Source organism: Salvelinus fontinalis, chromosome 3 (genome assembly GCF_029448725.1).
Source record: "Salvelinus fontinalis isolate EN_2023a chromosome 3, ASM2944872v1, whole genome shotgun sequence".
In the NCBI taxonomy this organism is placed as follows: Eukaryota; Metazoa; Chordata; class Actinopteri; order Salmoniformes; family Salmonidae; genus Salvelinus; species Salvelinus fontinalis.
The window spans coordinates 54025649-54039908 of NC_074667.1; the positions used below are offsets into that span (position 1 = coordinate 54025649).

Consider the following 14260-nt stretch of genomic DNA (forward strand, 5'->3'; position numbering starts at 1 on the left):
TTCTGCTTACTGACCACTGAAAGGATTATCCATCCACTCTGGTCTTGATTGTCTGAACCTGAACGTGTCTGTTTAAAACGAACAACTTGGTTCATTTGGGGTGAGGTTCACAGCTTGGGTGCTCATCACAGAGAGGCTGTGTCCGCCTCAATTGTCCCGTTATCTCAGCTGGCCTTCCTCCGTTTGGCAGGGAGCCAGAGTGTGCCGAGCCCGGGCTCATTGTCACCTCACCTAGCCACGGTAGTGGGCCACGGATAGCACTCCGAACCACAGGGCGGCTGGGCTGCAGGAGGGAGCTCCTCGGAATGCTGCCTCTGATTGCTTTAGAGCGCTGGTGGAGGTCCAGCCGGCAGTCTAATGATTTACAGATTGGAGCACTGTGGTGTACATGTGTCAGGACGATGCCATAGGTCTACTACAAACAACAGTAGCAGAGCAAGCTGGCGGTTTCTCCTCCCCTGTCAGAGAGAGGTGTGGCCCCTGCATTCTGTCACACAACACTCCCCCAAAGACCACAAATGAAGGATATGAGCGGCGGAGGGGAGGGGGCCAAAACTTAAAAGGCTTTCATCATGTAAAACTGAAAATACATTATCTATTGACCTGGAGATGCCCTCTGTAAAACAGATAGGGGGAGAGAGAGAGAGGTTCACCTGGCAGAAATGTACGGTAGATAATGGGCTCATGTTTTTTCCCGTCTTATTTCTGAAGAATAACAAGCACTGCTCGCTTGATATCATGAATTTTTTCAATGCAAAATCTATCAGAGGATGCTGACAAGATGACCTATCAAATGAATCATGATCATTTCATTTAAATATTAAAAGGAAGCCAACGCATCATTTCAGTGAAGAGAGGAAGTCAGGAAACCATACAAAAGCAGTTTCTCTTTTCTTGTTTTCCGTTACTCGCCAGCTTCAAGGACTCAGCTTCAGTAGAACTAAGAAAGAAGTAATCTTTACAAGTTGCTTTCAGAGAACACACAAAAGATTCAACAAGGGAATTTTTTCAGCAGTCTGCCGCCCTGTGTGACGCATTTGCCTGTGGTACAAACAATCTGTCTACAACCAAAAATATAATAATTATAAAGGGGGATAGGTTATTTGTCAAGGCCATTAACATGATCTGTTTTTAGTCCAACTACACAAACATTCTCAGGATTGTATTTTCTGACCTGCTAATACTGGCAACTAAAAGTCAACTTTCTTAATGGAGAGTTCATATATAAAAGAGAGGCTGGCTTGCAGCCTACAGCACCTCCCAGTACCTAATAGTATCAAATCAAATCAAATCAAATCAAATTTATTAGTCACATACACATGGTTAGCAGATGTTAATGCGAGTGTAGCGAAATGCTTGTTCTTCTGGTTCCGACAATGCAGTAATAACAACAAGTAATCTAACCTAACAATTCCGCAACTACTAATATGTACATAAAGATATATGAATGAGTGATGGTACAGACGGCATAGGCAAGGTGCAGTAGATGGTATAGAGTACGGTATATACCTATGAGATGAGTCCTGTCTAGTACTAGCGACATGAAAAATGAAGGCCCATCAAGGCCACCATCCAGACCTGGAACAGAACAAGTCTAATCTAGGCATTACACTGATGGCACTGGAACCATGTTGACATAACATCTTCAGCCCAGTTGCATGTCACATATTCCAATGTAGGCGCTGGGTGCCTACCCAGGAACCCTTGCAGTGTGGCATAGTTAACTGAGCAGGCTCCAAAGCAATGCCACAAACAAGCCTCTTTTTTCCCCTTCTTCCTCCGCGGTGTGAGTGGACTATCAGCGAGGGTCCGACAGTGTTGTGCCTAATGACCTATTTCTCCACTCCTGATCCTGCGGCTGGCATAATTAGTTACCTGGGGCTGCAATCCAATTTGAAGTGATGACAAGAAAGTGATCCATGAAAAAGTAATAAGTTAAATCCAATTTCAGCCAGCCTCTAATTAAATGCACATGGAACTAATGAGTCAAACCCTACCATTTCACTGATAATGCTAATTAGCGGGGTGGGAGTTGCTCGCTCTCGTCCCGCGCCACTGTAGGTGTGAAGCGCGAGGTAAAGTGGCAGAGACTTTTAATTACACGTCATTCTGTCAGTAATTTACTGGCTTTTTGACCAGTTAAGTATGTTAAGCTGCTCTCCAGCCTGCTAACAGCTGTTTGTATGATTTAATATGATGGGAAACAGTAAGCAAGCAGCACATTCAGTATCTAGTCTACACGTTACATTGGGGGGGTTGGAAGTAAAAACACCTCCTCTTCTTGGAGATATAAAACCATCAAGGATTCATCCTTGATCAAGGATTCTCCTGCTTGGATTTTCTCTCCCCCTTCTATGCAGGTCATTTTTTTCAGACGTTTCAGATATTATGTGCTTCATTATTTTTGACTTGAATGAAATGATTTGGAGTGAGTCACAGAGCTTGTGCATCTCTCTCTCTCTGTCTGTCTAATGGGGATACTGATGAGATGAATAGGTCTTCACTACAGATAGACCTTCACAGCTCTACACACATCAGGTGGCAGCTCACTGCATATCTGATACAGTTGAAGTTGGAAGTTTACATACACTTAGGTTGGAGTCATTAAAACTAATTTTTCAACCACTCCACAAATTTCTTGTGAACAAACTATAGTTTTGGCAAGTCGGTTAGGACATCTACTTTGTGCATGACACAAGTAACTTTCCCAACAATTGTTTACAGACAGATTATTTCACTTATATTTCACTGTATCACAATTCCAGTGGGTCAAAAGTTTACAAACACTAAGTTGACTGTGCCTTTAAACAGCTTGGAAAATTCCAGAAAATGATGTCATGGCTTTAGAAGCTTCTGATAGGCTAATTGACATCACTTGAGTCAATTGGAGGTGTACCTGTGGATCTATTTCAAGGCCTACCTTCAAACTCAGTGCCTCTTTGCTTGACATCATGGGAAAATCAAAAGAAATCAGCCAAGACCTCAGAAAAAAAATTGTAGACCTCCACAAGTCTGGTTCATCCTTGGGAGCAATTTCCAAACGCCTGAAGGTACCACGTTCATCTGTACAAACAATAGTATGCAAGTATAAACACCATGGGACCACGCAGCCGTCATACCGCTCAGGGAGGAGACACATTCTGTCTCCTAGAGATGAATGCACTTTGGTGTGAAAAATGCAGATCAATCCCAGAACAATAGCAAAGGACCTTTTGAAGATGCTGGAGGAAACAGGTACAAAAGTATCTATATCCACAGTAAAACGAGTCCTGTATCGACACAACCTGAAAAGCCGCTCAGCAAGGAAGAAGCCACTGCTCCAAAACCGCCAAAAAAAGTCAGACAACGGTTTGCAAATGCACATGGAGACACATGGCGGCACATGGAGACAAAGATCGTACTTTTTGGAGAAATGTCCTCTGGTCTGATGAAACAAAAATAGAACTGTTTGGTCATAATGACCATCATTATGTTTGAAGGAAAAAGGGGGACGCTTGCAAGCCGAAGAACACCATCCCAACCGTGAAGCACGGGGGTGGCAGCATCATGTTGTGGGCGTGCTTTGCTGCAGGAGGGACTGGTTCACTTCACAAAATAGATGGCATCATGAGGTAGGAAAATTATGTGGATATATTGAAGCAACATCTGAAGACATCAGTCAGGAAGTTAAAGCTTGGTCGCAAATGGGTCTTCCAAATGGACTTTGACCCCAAGCATACTTCCAAAGTTGTGGCAAAATGGCTTAAGGACAACAAAGTAAAGGTATTGGAGTGGCCATCACTAAGCCCTGACCTCAATCCTAAAGAAAATTTGTGGGCAGAACTGAAAAAGGGTGTGTGAGCAAGGAGGCCTACACACCTGACACAGTTACACCAGCGCTGTCAGGAGGAATGGGCCAAAATTTACCCAACTTATTGTGGGAAGCTTGTGGAAGGCTACCCGAAATGTTTGACTCAAGTTAAACAATTTAAAGGCAGTGCTACCAAATAGTAATTGAGTGTATGTAAACTTCTGACCCACTGGGAATGTGATGAAAGAAATAAAAGCTCAAATAAATCATTCTCTCTACTATTATTCTGACATTTCATTCTTAAAATAAAGTGGTGATCCTAACTGACCTAAGACAGGGAATTTTTACTTTAAATGTCAGGAATTGTGAAAAACTGAGTTTAAATGTATTTGGCTAAGATGTATGTAAACTTCCGACTTTAACTGTAATTGTTGTATCATTGGACCAACAGGCTTCGAGACAGCTTCTACCCCAAAGCCTTTAGACTGCTAAGTAGCCATAATTCTGCTAAATAGTTAATTAAATGGTTACCCCGACTATCTGCATTGACCCTATCTTGCACTGACTCTATGCGCACTCACAAGACTATATACAGTGCATTCGGAAAGTATTCAGACCCCTAGACTTTTTGCACATTTTGTTAGGTTACAGACATAATCTAAAATTGTTTAAGCCCCCAAAAATCCTCATCAATCTACACACAATACCCTATAATGACAAAGCAAAAACAGGTTGTTAGAAATTTTAGCAAATGTATTAAAATAAAAAACTGAAATATTACATTTACATAAGTACTCAGACCCGTTACTCAGTAATTTGTTGAAGCACTTTTGGAAGCGATTACAGCCTTGAGTCTTCCTGGGTACAACGCTACAAGCTCGGCACACCTATATTTGGGGAGTTTCTCCCAATTTTCTCTGCAGATCCTCTCAAGCTCTGTCAGGTTGGATGGGGAGCATTGCTGCACAGCTATTTTCAGGTCTCTACAGATATGTTCAACCGGGTTAAAGTCCTGGCTCTGGCTGGGAAACTCAAGGACATTAATAGACTTGTCCTGAAGCCACTCCTGCGTTGTCGTGGCTGTGTTCTTAGGGTCTTTGTCCTGTTGGAAGGTGAACCTTTGCACCAGTCTGAGGTCGTGAGAGCTCTGGAGCAGGTTTTCATCAGGGATCTCTCTGTACTTTGCTCCGTTCATCTTTCATCTTTCCCTCGATCCTGAAAAACATCCCCACAGATGATGCTGCCACCACCATGCTTCACTGTAGGGATGGTGTCAGGTTTCCTCCAGGCGTGAAGCTTGGCATTTAGGCCAAAGAGTTCAATCTTGGTTTCAACAGACCAGAAAATCTTTTTTCTCATGTTCTGAGAGTCTTTAGGTGCCTATTGGCAAACTCCAAGAGGACTCTCATGTGCCTTTAAGGAGTGGCTTCCATCGGCCAGATGGACTCTACCATAAAGGCCTGATTGGTAGTGCTGCAGAGATGGTTGTCCTTATGAAAGTTTCTCCCATCTCCACAAAGGAACTCTGGAGCTCTTTCAGAGTGACCATCGGGTTCTTGGTCACCTCCCTGACCAAGGATCTTCTCCCCTGATTGCTCAGATTGGCCGGGGCGGCCAGCTCTAGGAAGAGTCTTGGTGGTTCCCAACTTCGTCTATTCAAGAATGATGGAGGCCACTGTGTTCTTGGGGACCTTCAATGCTCCAGAAATGTTTTGGTACCCTTCCCCAGATCTGTGCCTCGACACAATCCTGTCTCGGATCTCTACAGACAATTCCTTTTACCTCAGTGCTTCGTTTTTGTCTGACATGCAATGTCAACTGTGGGACCTTACATAGACAGGTGTGTGCTTTTCCAAATCATTTCCAATCAATTGAATTTACCCCAGGTGGACTCCAATCAAGTTGTAGAAACATCTCAAGGATGATCAATGGAAACAGAATGCACCTGAGCTCAATTTCGAGTCTCATTGCAAAAGGTTTGCATACTTACGTAAATAAGATATATTTGTTTTAGATTTTTATACATTTTCAAACATTTCTAAAAACCTGTTTTCACTTTGTCATTATGGGGTACTGTGTGTAGATTGATGAGGGGAACAAAATAATTAAATCAATTTTAGAATAAGGTTGTAACGTAACAAAATGTGGAAAAAGTCAAGATGTCTGAATAATTTCCGAATACACTGTATCCTCCAAACACCGGCTTCTCGGGCATTATCACTTACATAAACACTTGTCTGGATTTGTGGCTTTCATTATGATAGTTTCAACCTAGCAAAATGTAACATAGCCTACAACATTACAAAGCAGGCAATTTAGCATTTTATTTAGATACTATGGCCAACCAGCCTGTGCTCTTCACAAGATTTGGGCAGAGGAGCAAAAATGTCCCAGCTCTCTTTTCAATGGCTGAGTGACAGGTTGGGCAAGATCTCTGAATACATCAATAAGTTAGAATTTGTATTTCTTCTTTGTCTGTGGGAGAATGTGTAGTACTTCACTATGTACCAAAAACTGTCTATACTCTGGAATCTTCCATGTAACCTCCCGTGTTTGTTGACCTCTGCTATACATTTTCTAGCCTGACTCGGGAAACTCTTTAGTTTGATCCCTTCAACTTATTTGAATCCTGACAAATGCACACAACTAAAAGGTCAACATAACTAAAAGGTCAACACAACTGAAAGATGAACACAACTAAAAGGTCAACACAACTGAAAGGTCAACACAACTACAACACAACTAAAAGGTCAACACAACTAAAAGGTCAACACAACTAAAAGGTCAACACAACTAAAAGGTCAACATAACTACAACACAACTGAAAGGTCAACACAACTAAAAGGTCAACACAACTAAAAGGTCAACATAACTACAACACAACTAAAAGGTCAACACAACCAAAAGGTCAACACAACTAAAAGGTCAACACAACTACAACACAACTAAAAGGTCAACACAACTAAAAGGTCAACACAACTAAAAGGTCAACACAACTACAACACAACTAAAAGGTCAACACAACTAAAAGGTCAACACAACTAAAAGGTCAACACAACTACAACACAACTAAAAGGTCAACACAACTAAAAGGTCAACACAACTGAAAGGTGAACACAACTACAACACAACTGAAAGGTGAACACAACTACAACACAACTAAAAGGTCAACACAACTGAAAGGTCAATACAACTGAAAGGTCAACACAACTACAACATAACTAAAAGGTCAACACAACTACAACACAACTAAAAGGTCAACACAACTAAAAGGTCAACACAACTACAACATAACTAAAAGGTCAACACAACTAAAAGGTCAACACAACTACAACACAACTAAAAGGTCAACACAACTGAAAGGTCAATACAACTGAAAGGTCAACACAACTAAAACACAACTAAAAGGTCAACACAACTGAAAGGTCAATACAACTGAAAGGTCAACACAACTAAAAGGTCAACACAACTAAAAGGTCAACACAACTACAACACAACTAAAAGGTCAACACAACTGAAAGGTCAATACAACTGAAAGGTCAACACAACTACAACATAACTAAAAGGTCAACACAACTACAACACAACTAAAAGGTCAACACAACTAAAAGGTCAACACAACTAAAAGGTCAACACAACTACAACATAACTAAAAGGTCAACACAACTAAAAGGTCAACACAACTACAACATAACTAAAAGGTCAACACAACTACAACATAACTAAAAGGTCAACACAACTACAACACAACTAAAAGGTCAACACAACTACAACACAACTAAAAGGTCAACACAACTACAACACAACTAAAAGGTCAACACAACTACAACATAACTAAAAGGTCAACAGAACTGAAAGATGAACACAACTACAACACAACTAAAAGGTCAACACAACTAAAAGGTCAACACAACTAAAAGGTCAACACAACTAAAAGGTCAACACAACTACAACACAACTAAAAGGTCAACACAACTAAAAGGTCAACACAACTAAAAGGTCAACGCAACTACAACACAACTGAAAGATGAACACAACTACAACACAACTAAAAGGTCAACACAACTAAAAGGTCAACACAACTACAACACAACTAAAAGGTGAACACAACTGAAAGGTGAACACAACTAAAGGGTCAACACAACTAAAAGGTCAACACAACTACAACACAACTAAAAGGTGAACACAACTGAAAGGTGAACACAACTAAAAGGTCAACACAACTAAAGGGTCAACACAACTAAAAGGTCAACACAACTACAACACAACTAAAAGGTCAACACAACTAAAAGATGAACACAACTACAACACAACTAAAAGGTCAACACAACTACAACACAACTAAAAGGTCAACACAACTACAACACAACTAAAAGGTCAACACAACTACAACACAACTAAAAGGTCAACACAACTGAAAGGTCAACACAACTAAAAGGTCAACACAACTAAAGGGTCAACACAACTACAACACAACTAAAAGGTCAACACAACTAAAAGGTCAACACAACTAAAAGGTCAACACAACTAAAAGGTCAACACAACTAAACGGTCAACACAACTAAAGGGTCAACACAACTAAAAGGTCAACACAACTAAAAGGTCAACACAACTAAAGGGTCAACACAACTACAACACAACTAAAAGGTCAACACAACTAAAAGGTCAACACAACTACAACACAACTAAAAGGTCAACACAACTAAAAGGCCAACACAACTGAAAGGTCAACACAACTACAACACAACTAAAAGGTCAACACAACTACAACACAACTAAAAGGTCAACACAACTACAACACAACTAAAAGGTCAACACAACTGAAAGGTCAATACAACTGAAAGGTCAACACAACTACAACACATCTAAAAGGTCAACACAACTACAACACAACTAAAAGGGCAACACAACTAAAGGGTCAACACAACTAAAAGGTCAACACAACTAAAGGGTCAACACAACTAAAAGGTCAACACAACTAAAGGGTCAACACAACTAAAAGGTCAACACAACTAAAAGGTCAACACAACTAAAGGGTCAACACAACTAAAAGGTCAACACAACTAAAAGGTCAACATAACTACAACACAACTAAAAGGTCAACACAACTAAAGGGTCAACACAACTAAAAGGTCAACGCAACTACAACACAACTAAAGGGTCAACACAACTAAAAGGTCAACACAACTAAAAGGTCAACACAACTAAAGGGTCAACACAACTAAAGGGTCAACACAACTAAAAGGTCAACACAACTAAAAGGTCAACACAACTAAAAGGTCAACACAACTAAAAGGTCAACACAACTAAAAGGTCAACACAACTAAAGGGTCAACACAACTAAAAGGTCAACACAACTAAAAGGTCAACATAACTACAACACAACTAAAAGGTCAACACAACTAAAGGGTCAACACAACTAAAAGGTCAACACAACTAAAGGGTCAACACAACTAAAAGGTCAACACAACTAAAAGGTCAACACAACTAAAGGGTCAACACAACTAAAAGGTCAATACAAATGAAAGGTCAACAGAACTGAAAGATCAACAGGACTAAAAATTCAACACAACTGAAAGGCCAATACAACTGAAAGGTCAACACAACTACAACACAACTAAAAGGTCAACACAACTAAAAGGTCAACACAACTGAAAGGCCAATACAACTGAAAGGTCAACACAACTACAACACAACTAAAAGGTCAACACAACTAAAAGGTCAACACAACTGAAAGATCAATACAACTGAAAGGTCAATAGGATTGAAAAATCAACAGGACTAAAAGTTCAACACAACTAAAAGGTCAGCACAAAGGTAATCCTCGAGAGCTATTATTGAGACAAAAAATGGCCTCTTTAATTACAGATGTAGGATCTTAATTTGAGTCAGTTTGCTACAGCGGGAAAATAATCCTGCGGCAACAGGAAATGTGATTGATCATGTGGATTATAATTCATGGAGATTTTTGTAGGGGTTGATACATTTTTCACTAGGACAAATCAAGTATGAACTTTCTCAAAAACACAATACTGTTAATATAATCGTGTGTTAGTGTGTGTGTTAGTGTCTGTTTTCAGTGAATTTATGTCAATCATGAAGCTCATCTGAGCGAGAGAGAATGAGAGCGAGAGAGTGAGAGAGAGAGAGAGAGAGAGAGAGAGAGAGAGAGAGAGAGAGAATGAGCGAGAGAGAGAGAGAGAGAATGAGCGAGAGAGAGAGAGAGAGAATGAGCGAGAGAGAATGAGAGCGAGAGAGAATGAGCGAGAGAGAGAGAGAGAATGAGCGAGAGAGAATGAGAGCGAGAGAGAATGAGCGAGAGAGAGAGAGAATGAGCGAGAGAGAATGAGAGCGAGAGAGAGAGAGAGAGAGAGAGAGAATGAGTGAGAGCGAGAGAGAGAATGAGAGCGAGAGAGAATGAGCGAGAGAGAGAGAGAGAATGAGCGAGAGAGCGAGAGAGAATGAGCGAGAGAGAGAAAGAGAATGAGAGCGAGAGAGAATGAGAGCGAGAGAGAGAGAGAGAATGAGCGAGAGAGAATGAGAGCGAGAGAGAGAGAGAGAATGAGCGAGAGAGAATGAGAGCGAGAGAGAGAGAGTGAGTGAGAGAGAGAGAGAGCGAATGAGAGAATGAGCGAGAGAGAGAGAGAGAATGAGCGAGAGAGAGAGAGAGAATGAGCGAGAGAGAATGAGAGCGAGAGAGAATGAGCGAGAGAGAGAGAATGAGCGAGAGAGAATGAGAGCGAGAGAGAATGAGCGAGAGAGAGAGAGAGAATGAGCGAGAGAGAATGAGAGCGAGAGAGAGAGAGAGCGAATGAGAGAGAGAGAGAGAGAATGAGCGAGAGAGAGAGAGAGAGAATGAGCGAGAGAGAGAGAGAGAGAATGAGCGAGAGAGAATGAGAGCGAGAGAGAATGAGCGAGAGAGAATGAGAGCGAGAGAGAATGAGCGAGAGAGAGAGAGAATGAGCGAGAGAGAATGAGAGCGAGAGAGAGAGAGAGAGAGAGAGAGAATGAGTGAGAGCAAGAGAGAGAATGAGAGCGAGAGAGAATGAGCGAGAGAGAGAGAGAGAATGAGCGAGAGAGCGAGAGAGAATGAGCGAGAGAGAAAGAGAATGAGAGCGAGAGAGAATGAGAGCGAGAGAGAGAGAGAGAATGAGCGAGAGAGAATGAGAGCGAGAGAGAGAGAGAGAATGAGCGAGAGAGAATGAGAGCGAGAGAGAGAGAGTGAGTGAGAGAGAGAGAGAGCGAATGAGAGAATGAGCGAGAGAGAGAGAGAGAATGAGCGAGAGAGAGAGAGAGAATGAGCGAGAGAGAATGAGAGCGAGAGAGAATGAGCGAGAGAGAGAGAGAGAATGAGCGAGAGAGAATGAGAGCGAGAGAGAATGAGCGAGAGAGAGAGAGAGAATGAGCGAGAGAGAATGAGAGCGAGAGAGTGAGAGAGAGAGAGTGAGAGAGAGAGAGAGAGAGAGTGAGAGCGAGAGAGTGAGAGAGAATGAGCGAGAGCGAGAGAGAGAGAGAATGAGCGAGAGCGAGAGAGAGAGAGAGAGAGAATGAGTGAGAGAGAGAGAGAGAGAGAGAATGAGCGAGAGAGAGTGAGAGAGAGAGAGAGAGAGAGTGAGAGAGAGAGAGTGAGAGAGAATGAGCGAGAGCGAGAGAGAGAGAGAATGAGCGAGAGCGAGAGAGAGAGAGAGAGAGAATGAGCGAGAGAGAGAGAGAGAGAGAATGAGCGAGAGAGAGAGAGAGAGAATGAGCGAGAGAGAATGAGAGCGAGAGAGTGAGAGAGAGAGAGAGTGAGAGAGATACCAAATGGCACCTAAAGCTCCTAAAGGTTCATATCTCTGCTGGAGAGTTGGAAACATCACCTACTCTTCCCCTCTCTTCTCCTTTATCCTCCTTTAATATTTCTATCACATATTAACCACTACTACAACAGGCCTCGATCAGCAACACACATCATGTGTGCATTATTTCCTTGGCTTTGTTAAAAAATGGAATACATCAAAATATTTCCAAGAGGCTGATTTCTGAGAGTCTAGGCTTTATATCATTCAGAACTGTGTTTATTCTACATAATAATATAATTAATGTGTCACAGCCTGAGATGTATGTTGTTGATCACACTCACATTGCAATCCACACCCACGAACACACACACACAAACGTGCTTGGCCTACAACCGTCACTCACTCTGCCTCTCTTAATTTCCTGTTTATGAAGCCTGCTTGGTACATTCACCCATGACAGAATGAAAACAGCACACAGTGTACTATAAAAAAGATCAAGAAAGTTCAGCTCTCCATTGTTCAACTTAATAAGTGACTTACAACCGTCCAACCGCTTTTGTTTGTCTTAAGGTCTACAACTTGGAAGCAACAATATGACGGTTGACTGGTGTAAGCATACACTTTTTGCATGTTCTTAACAAGCATATGACAGTGTGTTCTCGTACCTGTAGGCTTGGCTGATTCTCATTGTCTTTGGGGGATTTTAGATCGGTGCCTTGCTGAAGCTGCAGCTGCTGTTGTTGTTGTTGTTGTTGATGTTGTTGCTGCTGTTGTTGCTGTAGAAGGATCTGCCGAGCCACTTGAAGAGCCTGAAAGAGAGATGAAAATGGTGGGTTAAAAAAGAGAACAACATTGAAACTAAAAGCAGATATTTGATTGTGTCTTGGGGCTCAACCCTTCCCTTGAGACCACTCTTCTTTTAACACAACAGATGTAACCCAAACAACGACGTGTTCTTGGACTGCTGATAGATAACAAAACAAACAGAATTTTACACAAATTAATAGCCACAGGCCAATGCAAATATTTTCTGTTGATTTAGATTTTATTTATTAGGATCTCCATTAGTCGACGCCAATGGTGACAGCTAGTCTTACTGGGGGCCTACTCGTAACGAAAAGACAATACAGAAAAAAGACTTCACAATTTACATACATTTAAAAACATGAACATGTAGTGTGCGTGTGTATACTGTAGGCTGCAATTACAGTAAACAGAAAAAGTCAGAGGCACAGAACGGTGCTTTTTGATCCTCCTCTCCCTCTGTCCCCTCCCCTCCAGAAAGTAAATAAAAGGTTTATTGCTGCTCCAAATATCTGTTAAAGGACACGGCCTTCTCAGTGGAAAACAAAATACAGTGCAGTCACATGTTTATTGCTCCAGCTACTCCCTTTTCCCTCACGATAAATAATCAAACATGCCATCCAGAACAAACAAAGCCGGGGAGCCGGGAAAAACAGTGGTCATGAAAACCACACTGATACCAAGAAAAGCAAGCGTGTATTCCCACAGTGAGCCGCCAGCCTCCTCACACCTACACCAGTAAAACATCTGAGTAAATAACTAGGCTCATACTTTCCATACTCCACAGACGATTACTCCCACAATTAAACTAACAGTCCGAGCCATCCCACACAGCAGAGTTATAGTCCTCAAGTCAATTATTTGATGAGTCAGGTTGATTGCCAGACGCAAATTAAAAGTGGTATGTTGAAGACCAAAATCGGAAAAGGTGGGGGGGGGTGGAGAGAGGAGGTGCTCAGAGTACGTAAGAGGGAAATGTAAAGAAACGCGTGAAAGAGTAAGAGGAATGTGTGGAAGATGGTATGAAAGAGAAATTGGAAAAGGAAGAGGGTATGGTGAAAGGCTTATAGAGAAACAGAGAGAGTGATAGGAGAAGATGATCTATAGGCCTGTAAATGCTCTATAAAGGAAAGGATGAGAGGGGAGTCCAGCTCAGAGGCAGAGGCAAACAGCTGTGCGCTGCTCTGCACCGTGTTTGTGTGTTGACCCTCTCAAACACAGGCCTGTGGGATGACATCATGAGGCAAGAATATAACCACAGGCTACAAAGAGGCCACTCTCCTGGCATTTTACCCTACCACCATTAAAACATGCTCTCTCTCTCTTTCTCTCTCTCCCTGCCTATAGCTTGTGAGGGGAAAACCCCAAGCCCACACATTCATAAAGATAGTGTACCCTTTTCTTGTGACAGTATGAGTTTCACTCCAACAGAAACAGAGAAATCCAACGCAATGCTAAGGCACAAACAATAACAGACTATTTATAGCCTTAATTATAGGAACATGATATTTAACCCATTCAGTTACAGTATGACAAACTTCCTATCTTCCCGCCTACAGTGGCAGACCTACCTAGCACTTAAAGCATGCAATACAAGATCAATGTAATCAATAACCTCAAGTAGGTTATTGTAGGTAAGAATGAGTTGACGGTTAAAAGTTATATACACATTGTACTACAGTACTTATGCAAAATGTGCAGCAAGAAGTGAAGTTTAAATAGACAATAGAACACAAATGTCGGAGCTGTGTAATGGAATAAAGGACAGTAGGTTCTTCTTTGAAGACACAATGATCTTACCTGGTGAGGCAGCATGGCACAACAGAGCACCAAATAGTTAAGCCAAGCCTACGGATTACTACAGGGGAACATTTATGAATAAACA

The 14260-nt window shown here is 41.7% G+C and overlaps 1 protein-coding gene across 7 annotated transcripts in view; it reads right to left on the bottom strand.

Moving 5' to 3' along the window:
• LOC129851127 (forkhead box protein P1-B-like) overlaps positions 1-14260 on the bottom strand; it is a 246278-nt gene that overhangs the window by 68352 nt on the left and 163666 nt on the right. For all 7 annotated transcript variants that reach the window (XM_055917425.1, XM_055917423.1, XM_055917428.1 and 4 more), the window contains one exon: positions 12237-12380. In XM_055917425.1, the coding sequence (XP_055773400.1) occupies positions 12237-12380 (144 nt within the window). The remainder of the gene's footprint in view (positions 1-12236; positions 12381-14260) is intronic.